This window comes from Erpetoichthys calabaricus, chromosome 5, assembly GCF_900747795.2.
Source record: "Erpetoichthys calabaricus chromosome 5, fErpCal1.3, whole genome shotgun sequence".
Lineage (NCBI taxonomy): Eukaryota > Metazoa > Chordata > Cladistia > Polypteriformes > Polypteridae > Erpetoichthys > Erpetoichthys calabaricus.
In genome coordinates, this window is record NC_041398.2 from 248,769,660 (window position 1) to 248,782,185 (window position 12,526).

General features: G+C 42.6%; 1 protein-coding gene across 1 annotated transcript in view; it reads left to right on the forward strand.

Moving 5' to 3' along the window:
* The window catches only part of gprin3b (GPRIN family member 3b), a 79,845-nt gene extending 67,542 nt beyond the window's left edge, over positions 1 to 12,303 (forward strand). The window contains 2 exon segments of the mRNA XM_028802749.2: positions 8,108 to 9,248; positions 9,250 to 12,303. Coding sequence (XP_028658582.2) covers positions 8,211 to 9,248; positions 9,250 to 10,596 — 2,385 coding nt within the window. The 5' untranslated portion in view covers positions 8,108 to 8,210 and the 3' untranslated portion in view covers positions 10,597 to 12,303.
* Positions 12,304 to 12,526: the final 223 nt, after the last annotated feature.

Sequence of the window (12,526 nt, forward strand, 5' to 3'; positions counted from 1 at the left end):
ATATATAGTCGTTAGAAAAATCTTACGAAAAAAGTCGCAAGCGGCTTGTGATCGAGCACTCGTAGTTGTTCATTAGATGATTTCTGACGATCAGATGGAAATGGCCACACATTGACATCGCTCTGATCTCTTCTTCTTCTTCTCTCCCTCCTATGTTGCTCTTTAGATGAGGCATATTTATTATAAAATTCCACTGGGAGTTTTTGCAAGATGTGATTGTTAGATATTCTGATTGGCAGGCTGTCAATGTGGTGAATGAATTCACTCATCCGTTTTCCCAAACAATAAAACTATTTTTGATGTTGCTTAGTAACCTACTGGCATGTCTTCCTTTCCCAGGCTGTAAACCCATTTAGCAACTTATTGTCCCAGATGCCCACCCTTTCTCGGGTTATAAAGTAATTGATAGCCTGAGGCATCGCCATGTCTTCCTCTTTTGCTTGAACTGCTGTTTAAAAAGTGAGGCACAATTGGGAAGAGGATGTGCTTGGATGTGTCCTGTGTTTAAATTCATCTGTTGTTTTATCTTGGACAAAATATGAAGAAAATAAATGAAAACATAGACAAAAATCTGCAGATTTTGTACCCCGAAACAACAAGGGCCTCTTAAAGCCCACTGCAACATTTCTGATGTGATTTTCGATTATACAAAAATAAACGCTTACTGTTGTATTGATGGTTGATTGGTGTGGGGAAAAAATAAATTGAAATGATTTAAGCAACCCTGAGTTGGGGGGGTGGGGGGGTGGGGGAATCTATTATGAAACTAATGAAACTTAAACTATAGGGATCCTAATCCCAGAGGGGCCCCAGAAGCAACTTTAGTCTACACGTTATGTGTATATTATTAATATTAATAATAATTTTCTTTAATATAAAATAGATAGATAGATAGATGCGTAATGTAATGCAAAGTAATAGTTAAAATCAAAATTAAAAGCTTATTAAAGTATCAAAAATAAATAAAATGTCTGGTGACCTGTTATGGAACAACCCCATTGAAGAAGACAGCAGTCTTTCACATTATCTATCTATCTATCTATCTATCTATCTATCTATCTATCTATCTATCTATCTATCTATCTATCTATCTATCTATCTATCTATCTATTATATAGTGCCTTTCACATTATCTATCTATCTATCTATCTATCTATCTATCTATCTATCTATCTATCTATCTATCTATCTATCTATCTATCTATCTATCTATTATATAGTGCCTTTCACATTATCTATCTATCTATCTATCTATCTATCTATCTATCTATCTATCTATCTATCTATCTATCTATAGTGCCTTTCACATTATCTATCTATCTATCTATCTATCTATCTATCTATCTATCTATCTATCTATCTATCTATCTATCTATCTATCTATCTATCATATAGTGCCTTTTGCATCTATCTATCTATCTATCTATCTATCTATCTATCTATCTATCTATCTATCTATCTATCTATCTATAGTGCCTTTCACATTATCTATCTATCTATCTATCTATCTATCTATCTATCTATCTATCTATCTATCTATCTATCTATCTATCTATCTATCTATAATATAGTGCCTTTCACATTATCTATCTATCTATCTATCTATCTATCTATCTATCTATCTATCTATCTATCTATCTATAATATAGTGCCTTTCACATTATCTATCTATCTATCTATCTATCTATCTATCTATCTATCTATCTATCTATCTATCTATCTATCTATCTATCTATAGTGCCTTTCACATTATCTATCTATCTATCTATCTATCTATCTATCTATCTATCTATCTATCTATCTATCTATCTATCTATCTATCTATCTATCATATAGTGCCTTTCGCATCTATCTATCTATCTATCTATCTATCTATCTATCTATCTATCTATCTATCTATCTATCTATCTATCTATCTATCATATAGTGCCTTTCTCATCTATCTATCTATCTCTATCTATCTATCTATCCATCTATCTATCTATCTATCTATCTTCAGGACCCCGGGGTCCACCACTGATTTTAGCAAAAGGCTGGGATATAAAATGTGTAAAAAGTGAAGGAATCCTTCCTGACAGTTGTGTATTTTACAGTGTGCCTCGTACTGTATATTTGTATCTGTTATACTAGCTGTCCCCTGTGGCTCCGCCCACGTAGAAGTGAAACAGGACAGTGAGGAGGGCCCCGCCCAGCTCCCTACTCCTGACGTCACGCTTCCTCCTCCCCTCGGCCTGCACCCTCTGTTTCGGATTAGCGCGTACTATGATACTTAACGCGATGAGAGAAGTCGTAAAATCAACCAGAATGTTCAAGCAAACGATAGAGAAAACCCGATGTAAATCCGATAAGTAGTTCTGTCGTGAAAAGCAGACAGACAGACAGACGTTGGATCAGAGAGAGATATAGTGCCTTTCATGTCAATTCACGTATCTGTTATGTAGTGACCTTCATATTGATCTAATAAGTGTTTTATATAGCGCCTTTCGATCAGATGACACGTTCCTGTGTTTTTTTACACTGCTTTTGACTTTAAAGTTTTAAGTGAACAGAACTGGCGAGCTTTGCTGGGCTCAATGGCCCGTTCTCCTCTTCATTCTTCTCATCTTCTAAAATCGCAGTTTCCTCTGCTGTAGCTGAAAGTCATTCTGGGCTATTTTTTGCCAAAGTCAAATCTGCATATGCCTGGAATATTAATAACTGCGCGCTTCATGTGCCATGCTGGCCTTTATTCGTTTATTCAGAGCGCTGACCTTCTTGCTGCTTCTTTACCTCATTTACTCCCGTGGCTTCAGTCTGCCAGGCTGCGGTGTGCCCAGGCGCGGGGGGCGAGCCGGCAGACTGAGCTGAAAATGAGTTCACAGCAGCCGCGAAATGTGACGACGTGGCGAGAAAGGAGCCGGCGTGAGGTGACATTACGGTGATGATTCGCATTATAATAGAAAAATAAAACAAAGCCACCGTCCTGCCGCAGTGGCGGATTTAGGTTAGGGCGACATAGGGAGGTGACCAAAGCGGCATTATGCTAGGGGTGGCACGAAGTGGAGTGGTAATAACAGCCAGTCGGGACACCGTTTATGAAAGTTAAGGGGGGCGACACTCTGTTTGGGGAAGAAAAAGGGGCGTGCGCTCCGTATATCTGCGAGATGTAAGTAGCGCGTCCAGTCGGAGGAAGGGCGCCGTTTATGTAAATTAAGTGGCTCCCGGTGCGGAAATCCTGCGGTCTCTTAACAGAAGGGCGCCGTTTATGTAAATTAAGGGACGCACGCTCCGGAGGCAGAAGGGCAGTCGAAGTCTAATAGTGACTACCCGCTATGCACACTGAGGGGCGCTGTCCATCCCCTCCTAGAGCTCCAAAATGGTCTTCGAGCCACACTGTGACAGCTTCTACTCATTTTTCTTCACACTTAAGATTTGGAGTGTGATACTTTTCTTTCACGCAGAGTCCTTTGAGATATTCTGTTTTTCATTTGCTTCTTCATCTCTAATTACGTCAATGGCTTTATACAGTACTTGGATCGCTTGGTTTGGCTGACTGCAAATAATGAAGTTGGATGCTTCTGCTTCTTTTGTTACGCTGTCTTTATTTACACATTAGAAAGACGTTGACTTCTGTTGACTCAGATCTGGGAAAGCCAGATAGAAAACAGGCAGATTTATTCAATGTATTTAGTGAAACTATGACGTCTCTCGATTCATTGTTAAAAATATTGAATTTATCAGACATCTATTTTCTTTCTTTCTTTTTTATCTTGTGCTGCGATGTATTGTGTAATTCACAGCATAGGCGGAGTTTAGGCTCATTTTTATCTTTCCTCATTTTTTAGGCCACAGCTAATGTAAATATGTTAATAATCAACGAATGCGGATCTGATTTTTCCAATGTAAGCAACTCTTCCTTGCACGCCATATACCCTTAAAACAGGGGAACATTCTGCTTTACATAAATCAAGGACAAGTTCAAGGCTTCAGATTTAGTCTGAAGAGCAAATCCCAGTCACGCGTCACCAGCACCATAAATACAAAAAAATAAACTTTTAATTAATCCCTCTGTTTTATCACACCCGCTTCGCACTTAAGAATCAGGGTGCCAGAGCGGTTCTTCAGAGCGATGCCATGGGGAACCATTTTTGATCACAAAAGACCAATCCACAGGAAGGTTCAAGAAAATACCTATATTTATTTAGATTCGTAAAGTCCATCCATCCATCCATTATCCAAACCGCTATGTCCTAACTACAGGGTCACGGGGTCTGCTGGAGCCAATCCCAGCCAGCACAGGGCGCAAGGCAGGAAACAAACCCCGGGGCAGGGAGCTAGCACACCGCAGTCGTGAAAGTCTCCTTACAGTAAATAACAATGAATTGATGGTAACAGATTTGTGAAATACCAATGCGTCCAGATTTTAAAAGGACCTTCGCAGCATACAGTAACACGGGGACTAAATTCGGGTTTTCTTAAGCTGTTATGTCCTGCTAGGTTGCCTACCAACCATTAAATATTTCTGTTTTTATACATATTAGGAAGATTTTCAAAATACAAATAAATAACCAACTTCATGCAAAAAACCTTCCCAGAATAAAATGGTGTGTTGTCAAGCAAAAGTTAAACGAGGAACCACACAATCAGAATCACAGAATCTGTCTGTTTTTTATATAGTGCCTTTCACATCTATCTATCTATCTATCTATCTATCTATCTATCTATCTATCTATCTATCTATCTATCTATCTATCTATCTATCTATCTATCTATCTATTATATAGTGCCTTTCACTCTATCTATCTATCTATCTATCTATCTATCTATCTATCTATCTATCTATCTATCGATTATATAGTGCCTTTCTATCTATCTATCTATCTATCTATCTATCTATCTATCTATCTATCTATCTATCTATCTATTATATATTGCCTTTCACTCAATCTATCTATCTATCTATCTATCTATCTATCTATCTATCTATCTATCTATCTATCTATCTATCTATCTATCTATCTATCTATCTATTATATATTGCCTTTCTATCTATCTATCTATCTATCTATCTATCTATCTATTATATAGTGCCTTTCACTCTATCTATCTATCTATCTATCTATCTATCTATCTATCTATCTATCTATCTATCTATCTATCTATCTATCTATCAATTATATAGTGCCTATCTATCTATCTATCTATCTATCTATCTATCTATCTATCTATCTATCTATCTATCCTATCTATCTATCTATCTATCTATTATATAGTGCCTTTCACTCTATCTATCTATCTATCTATCTATCTATCTATCTATCTATCTATCTATCTATCTATCTATCTATCTATCTATCTATCTATCTATTATATAGTGCCTTTCACGTGACAACATGAAAAATGTTTACTTGAGATTTTTGCAAATTTATTAAAAATAAAAGAACTGAGAAATCCCATGTACATAAGTATTCACAGCCTTTGCCGTGAAGCTCCAAATTGAGCTCAGGTTCATCCTGTTTCTCCTGATCATCCTTGAGATGTTTCTGCAGGTTAATTGGAGTCCACCTTGTGGTAAATTCAGTTGAGTGGACATGATTTGGAAAGGCACACACCTGTCTATAGAAGGTCCCACAGTTGACAGTTCATGTCAGAGCACAAACCAAGCATGAAGTCAAAGGAATTGTCTGGATTGTCAAATCTAAGGAAGGTTACAGAAAAATTTCTGCTGCTTTGAAGGTCCCAATGAGCACAGTAGCCTCCATCATCCGTAAGTGGAAGAAGTTCGAAACCACCAGGACTCTTCCTAGAGCTGGCCGGCCATCTAAACTGAGCAATCGGTGAAGAAGGGCCTTAGTCAGGGAGGTGACCAAGAACCCGATGGTCACTCTGTCAGAGCTCCAGAGGTCCTCCGTGGGAGAGAGGGAGAACCTTCCAGAAGGACAACCATCTCTGCAGCAATCCACCAATCAGGCCTGCATGGTAGAGTGGCCAGACGGAAGCCACTCCTTAGTAAAAGGCACATGGCAGCCCGCCTGGAGTTTGCCAAAAGGCACCTGAAGGACTCTCAGACCATGAGAAAGAAAATTCTCTGGTCTGATGAGACAAAGATTGAACTATTTGGTGTGAATGCCAGGCGTCACATTTGGAGGAAACCAGGGCACCGCTCATCACCAGGCCAATACCATCCCTACAGTGAAGCATGGTGGTGGCAGCATCATGCTGTGGGACTGGGAGACTAGTCAGGATAAAGGGAAAGATGACTGCAGCAATGTACAGAGACATCCTGGATGAAAACCTGCTCCAGAGCGCTCTTGACCTCAGACTGGGGCGACCGTTCATCTTTCAGCAGGACAACGACCCTAAGCACACAGCCAGGATATCAAAGGAGTGGCTTCAGGACAACTCTGTGAATGTCCTTGAGTGGCCCAGCCAGAGCCCAGACTTGAATCCGATTGAACATCTCTGGAGAGATCTTAAAATGGGCTGTGCACCGACGCTTCCCATCCAACCTGATGGAGCTTGAGAGGTGCTGCAAAGAGGAATGGGCCCAAACTGGCCAAGGATAGGTGTGCCAAGCTTGTGGCATCATATTCAACAAGACTTGAGGCTGTAATTGCTGCCAAAGGGGCATCGACAAAGTATTGAGCAAAGGCTGTGAATACTTATGGACATTGGGATTTCTCAGTTTTTTTTACTTTTAGTAAATTTGCAAAAAACCTCAAGTAAACTTTTTTCATGTTGTTATTATGGGGTGTTGTGTGTAGAATTCTGAGGAAAAAAATGAATTGAATCCATTTTGGAATAAGTCTGTAACATAACAAAATGTGGACAAAGTGATGAAGCGCTGGGAATACTTTCCGGATGCACTCTATCTATCTATCTATCTATCTATCTATCTATCTATCTATCTATCTATCTATCTATCTATCTATCTATCTATCTATCTATCTATCTATCTATCTATCTATCTATCTATTTGTAAAAAGCAGATGAGATCAGTAAATGAAGAGTTGGGTTGGGGCATCACGAGTCTCCACAGTTAATGTCCTAGCTTGTCCTGGTTGTTTGGTGACATCAAGTTGACGTAAGCGGTGTGACTTCTTCCTCTCTTCCTGAGTCCCTGCTCTGGTCTGTCTGTGACCTCCTGGTCAGGTGTCCTTAGATAGAGTGGTGTAAATAGAAGGGGTCGAGTGTTTTCGGTTTGAGTCAAAGTGACTTTACGGCTCCTCCAGGCTGTGCTCCTCCATTTTAGGGCAAACAGAACTCGAGTTAGTGGCGGTGTCACATCTAAATCCTTCCCCACAGCATGCACTAATATCCGGCTGCAGAACCGCAGAGCCATCCATCACCACAGTTGATGAGCACAGTTTCTTGGTAGAAGTTAGATGAGGGTAACTTAAGGTTAGCTTTGTTAAGGGTAGGACTTTGTGTGCTTAGCGTGTGGTGCAGACGTGAGGTGACGTCACTTCTGCCGTGAAACTGGCGCCTCATTATTTTCAGTGACTTACTTGTGTGGCAGAAACCTTCAGCGACATGTGGCTTTGGTGGCTTTTATTTGGATGCTTCTCATAAGGTGAGATGTCCCAGACCCCTACTGACACACCTTGGGCTTGGGTGTTTGCCACTTGGGTGGTCTACAACATTAGCGTTGTCCTTTGATGAAGTGGGCGAATTCCTGCAATGGTTTACAAGAAGTTTGAAAACTAAACTGCACGTGTTTCTCGTCATTGCTCTTTTCAATGAGACTTCTTCCTCTTTCATTGACGGTTGGATTTCCTCTCCACTGTTCTGGCAGTTTCAGACTCAGACCTTTCTTTGCCTTTTTCTAAGGTTGCTACTCTTTCGGCTATCAGATCTTCCGCCTCCAGCTGTCGTGCTTCTGTTTTGAAGGAGAGTGTTGATTTATTTGATTTGAATAAAATGTTTGCAGTTTTGCATTTGTTAAAACCTCAGAATAATCAGCTGATCAAAGTAATAATGAGTCGATAAGTAATCGATTATTAAAATACGTAGTCGTTTGTTACAGCAGCACTGTGATGGTCACGTCTGTGCCTGCTGTCAAATGTTGATCAGTAATTTCTTCCCATTTTCCATATTTTTTCACTTTTTCTTCTCTTTCTCATTTCAGGCTCTTCCTCCCCAGGCAGCTCCAGTGACCTGTAGGACACATTGGCTCAGCAGTGACCCCTGAAGACAAGAAGCCAAATCTGAAACCGAAAGCAACCGCCATCATGGGGACAATACCCAACCCACAGAGGACAGTGACGGTTCAGATGGTGACGTCTCTAACCATGGGGGACCGCTTGGGAAGTAAAGAAAATTCCGGCAGCTGGCAGATCCAGTCGAGCTTAAAAGCCGGCAAGACGTGCAAATCGTCAGCTAACCACAGGCCGGAGGACAGCTGTGTGACTGAGCCAGACGGCCCTTCCACTTGTGAGACCCCAGACTGTGGCCAGCCTGGTGGCGCCGATTTCGGCGGCTTAGCTAACGCGGAGCACATGGACTCTGAAAGTGGACTCCGTGCGGAGCCGAGCTCGTCGCAGTGCAATAACAGTCCTGCCTCAGAGAACATTGTCAGGGCTGGTCATCCAAGTTTGGACGAAGTCTCGGAGCCATGGAAGGACCCCCCTCCATGTGAGTCGACCGCCGGTTTTCAGCCCTCCCTGGAGGACGAGAAAGAGTTCAACTTGAACAATGGATCATCAAAAACACTCCATAAAGTGGGGTGTCCAGGACTCCCCAAAAGTACGGCCAGTGAAGACGATGCCCCCGTCAGAATTAAGGAAGAAAAGCCACTGAACACGACAAATGTATCGAGTGCTCAGTCAGCCACACCGGATGGTCCGGATCTCAGAAATTGTTTGCAAAATTCCAAACAAGTAGACTCAAAAGCACAATGTCACATGGAGGCGGGCAGGGTCCTTCAAGAAAAGACAACACTATTGGAAAGCAAACACGAGGAAACAACGGCGGCACAGAATCCAGAAAGTGGCCAGTCAAACATGGAAAGGACGTTGGGGTCGGGACTTGTTGAACCCGACATCTCTGTGGACCTCAAACGTCATGAACAGGAGATCCCAAGAAATGATTCTGCTTGTGGAAAGCGACCGGAAAATGTCTCCGGTGTCTCAGAACCAAATAAAGCCGAGGGCCGTGACCAGGGCGTCCTCGGAGATTTGCCACAAGTCCACTCAGAGAATCAGAAGCAATACAAGGAGGGCAGCAACGATGACAGTGTCTTTACGAAAGCAGTCCTGTTCCGAGGAAAAATATGCCAGGATGCCGAAGTGCAGGCCGGTGACCATCATCCAATGCAAATCGGCCGCCACTAGTCCATACCTGTACCCACCGGCTTTGCCACCAAACGTTTGTTGCTTAGCAAAAGAAGATGTTGAACGTCTCACTGTTGAGTATGATGTGAACGGCTCACATCCCACGAAACCCATTTTGAAAATCACGGAGGGTCCAGAGCAGTCAAAGGAATCTTCCATCACTCAAAGCCCCAGCTGTGAAACTCCATCTTCACAAGCAAGTGTGGGTCACTTGACTCAGCATCCATTAGAACATTCAAGAACATCCAAGGAGAACACCGACATAACTGAAAGTGCTGGTGAGAGGCCTGTCCTCTCTCCTGCTTCGGTGTCCATCGTTTTAAATGACCAAGACAAGATCATAAATCCAGCGGAGCCCCAACCTCTAGTGCAGTCCATGAAGTCCACCGATGTGGCGCCTTTAAAACCCGCATACCAGATTCAAATCGGAACCAGCAAGCCGTCAGATCAGACCTCCATTATTGGGATCCCAATTGGTGAGCCACAGAAGCTTTCGTCTGAAACAAATCCGCCTGAGGCGGCAGTTGAAACAATGGGTACTGATTTGAAGAGTCCGCTTAAGGAGACACCCAAGGTTGGTCATACATCTGACGTCACGGCAGAAATCTCGCCCTTGCCTAACCACATGAAGGAAGCTGTGAAGACGTGTCCCTCGATAAAGGATTCTCAACCGGGATCTGAGCCCTCGCACGTCCTAAAACGAGAAGCGGCCTCAAACGCTACACAGGAAACAACGGACGCTCAGGCGAATGTCACGCGTGCCAAGGCAGACCTCAGCAGCACTTATGTGAAGCCACCTTTGGCCAACGAACCCTTAAAGAAGACGGAAGAAAAATCGGAAGCCAGCAGTAAATCGGTTCATTTCCAAAGTGACAGTGTCTCGGCATGTAACTCCTCTGGCCTCAAAGGAAAAGCGGGAATGGGCAAACAAACCACCGGTGAGAAAGCAAGTGGCCCGAATACAAAGAGTACAACGGGCAAAGAGGACAACCCAGCAAAGCGGGTCCGCGATGTGGTTTGGGACGAGCAGGGCATGACGTGGGAGGTGTACGGCGCATCCCTCGACCCCGAATCTCTAGGCTTTGCCATCCAGAGTCACCTGCAGAGCAAAATCAAGGAGCACGAGAGGCAAATTATATCGCAGACACGGAAGTCCGTTTCGTCAGCCACTTCCCCCAGCAAGCGACACAAACGGCGACAACAGAATATTTTCCGGTCCGTTTTTCAGAACGTACGGCGGCCCAACTGCTGCGTCCGGCCGCCACCTTCCTCGGTGCTAGACTGAACGACCGGAAATTCCCAGTTCTCCACTGAGAACCCACCTAATGTTTTCCAGGTTTCTTCCGTGTTGACTACACAGGTCGTCTTTTCTCGATTTGGTCCAGAAACTGCAATATTGACTGATAGCTGGCAGACGTGTTTCTGTCTTTGATAACGATCATGTTTGAAATTTATTGTATTTTTTTTTTTTTTTTTTGTCTCACCGGGGTGTAGCGACCCAAGAAAACAGTGCCAAAAAAAATGCAAAGTTAAAATTAAAGAAAATTCTCACGTAGTCATAACACTTGAGAGCGCAATAATATATACGTGTAATAGACGCATGAAAACGAGACGAAATGTTACATTTTCGTGGGATTTGTCACCACGAGTGTTGATTTTGGGTCTGTTTTTCGAACGCTGGTGAAGAGTTTATTATGGAGGATTATCCATCCATCCATCCATTATCCAACCCGCTATATCCTAACTACAGGGTCACGGGTTATGGAGGATTATTGGGGTCAAAATTAAACGCAATCCTTCATGTTAAAGACACTGAAATCCATCCATCCATCCATTTTCCAACCCGCTGAATCCGAACACAGAGTCACGGGGGTCTGCTGGAGCCAATCCCAGCCAACACAGGGCACAAGGCAGGAACCAATCCTGGGCAGGGTGCCAACCAGACACTGAAATGCAATGCATATTTGAGTTGTTTATTTTCTTTTGCAGAGCAGAATCAAGGAGCACGAGAGGCAAATTATATCGCAGACGCGGGAGTCCGTTTCGTCAGCATGACTACGATTTAGTCACGTAATAATTACAAAGAAAGCAATCGAATGATTCATTGCTTTTCAATACGCCGCAGACCGTGAATTAAACCAATGTCACATTACGCGACTTCGAGTCGGGGAGAATATCAGGGTTTTGCCATTTACAATTACATGTCTCACCGGCAGACCGTGGCAACTCAACGAATGAAAATCTCTGGGCAGCACATCAACGTATCTGTGTGATCATTTTCCCAGCACAGTCATGCTCCTCCCTTTTCCTGACAGCCAATAGCATGCTGCCTGGTGGGAGCAAGTGCTATACGAACAGTTAACAGCTACGGTGAGTTCAGCCACAATACGCGGCCATTTTGTTCTTTTTTTTTCCATTCTGTCATGGTACATAAAACATGAGACACGAGAGACACGAGCTTCTCTTCTCTTTGTGAGGTCCAATTATTCCTCTTCGCATTCGTGAGCATTCATTGGTTGTCAGCTGCCACGCACACAGAGCACATCCCTATGACTAAAGACAAATGTTTAGTCAGGGTGAATGGCGGATTATTTGGAGTGAGCCGCTGGTTATGCCACTCTAGGCCACTGGCCTCCAATTCAATAAGATTACGTAAGTGAAGTCTACGAGCGAAAATCAATGGAAAAGCCTTCTAATGTGATTAAGACCTTAAACTGCGCCAGAACAAAATGAAATCAAAAGACCAATCAGCATCAAGAGGAGGGACAAGGGGCATCAACAGTAGGGTGAGAGGCGTGTGTTTAGGACACAAAGCCTAAAATACGTAAATATGATCTGCTACCCCGCACTGCATTAGTACCAAAACAAGCAGATAAGGTGGGACGTCTGACTACACCAGTAGACGGGGCTGGCAGTGGAGCTTTTACTGCTCTTAATACCCGACTCCTGCTCAAGACCATCCATGGCTTGTTATGATTTGCTCATTTAAAAATTTTCCCCCGGTTTCCCTATGGTCCTTTTAGGTGTATTTTGTTATTACTTATACAAATAAAATACGTCTCGATCATTTCTCTTTTTGTTTGTGCTAATACAACAACATTCATTTCTAGAGCACATTTTCATACAAATGATGTAACACAAAGTGCTTTACAGGATGAAGAAAGAGAAAAAAAGACAAAATGTATAAGAAATAAAATTAGGCAATACTAATTAAC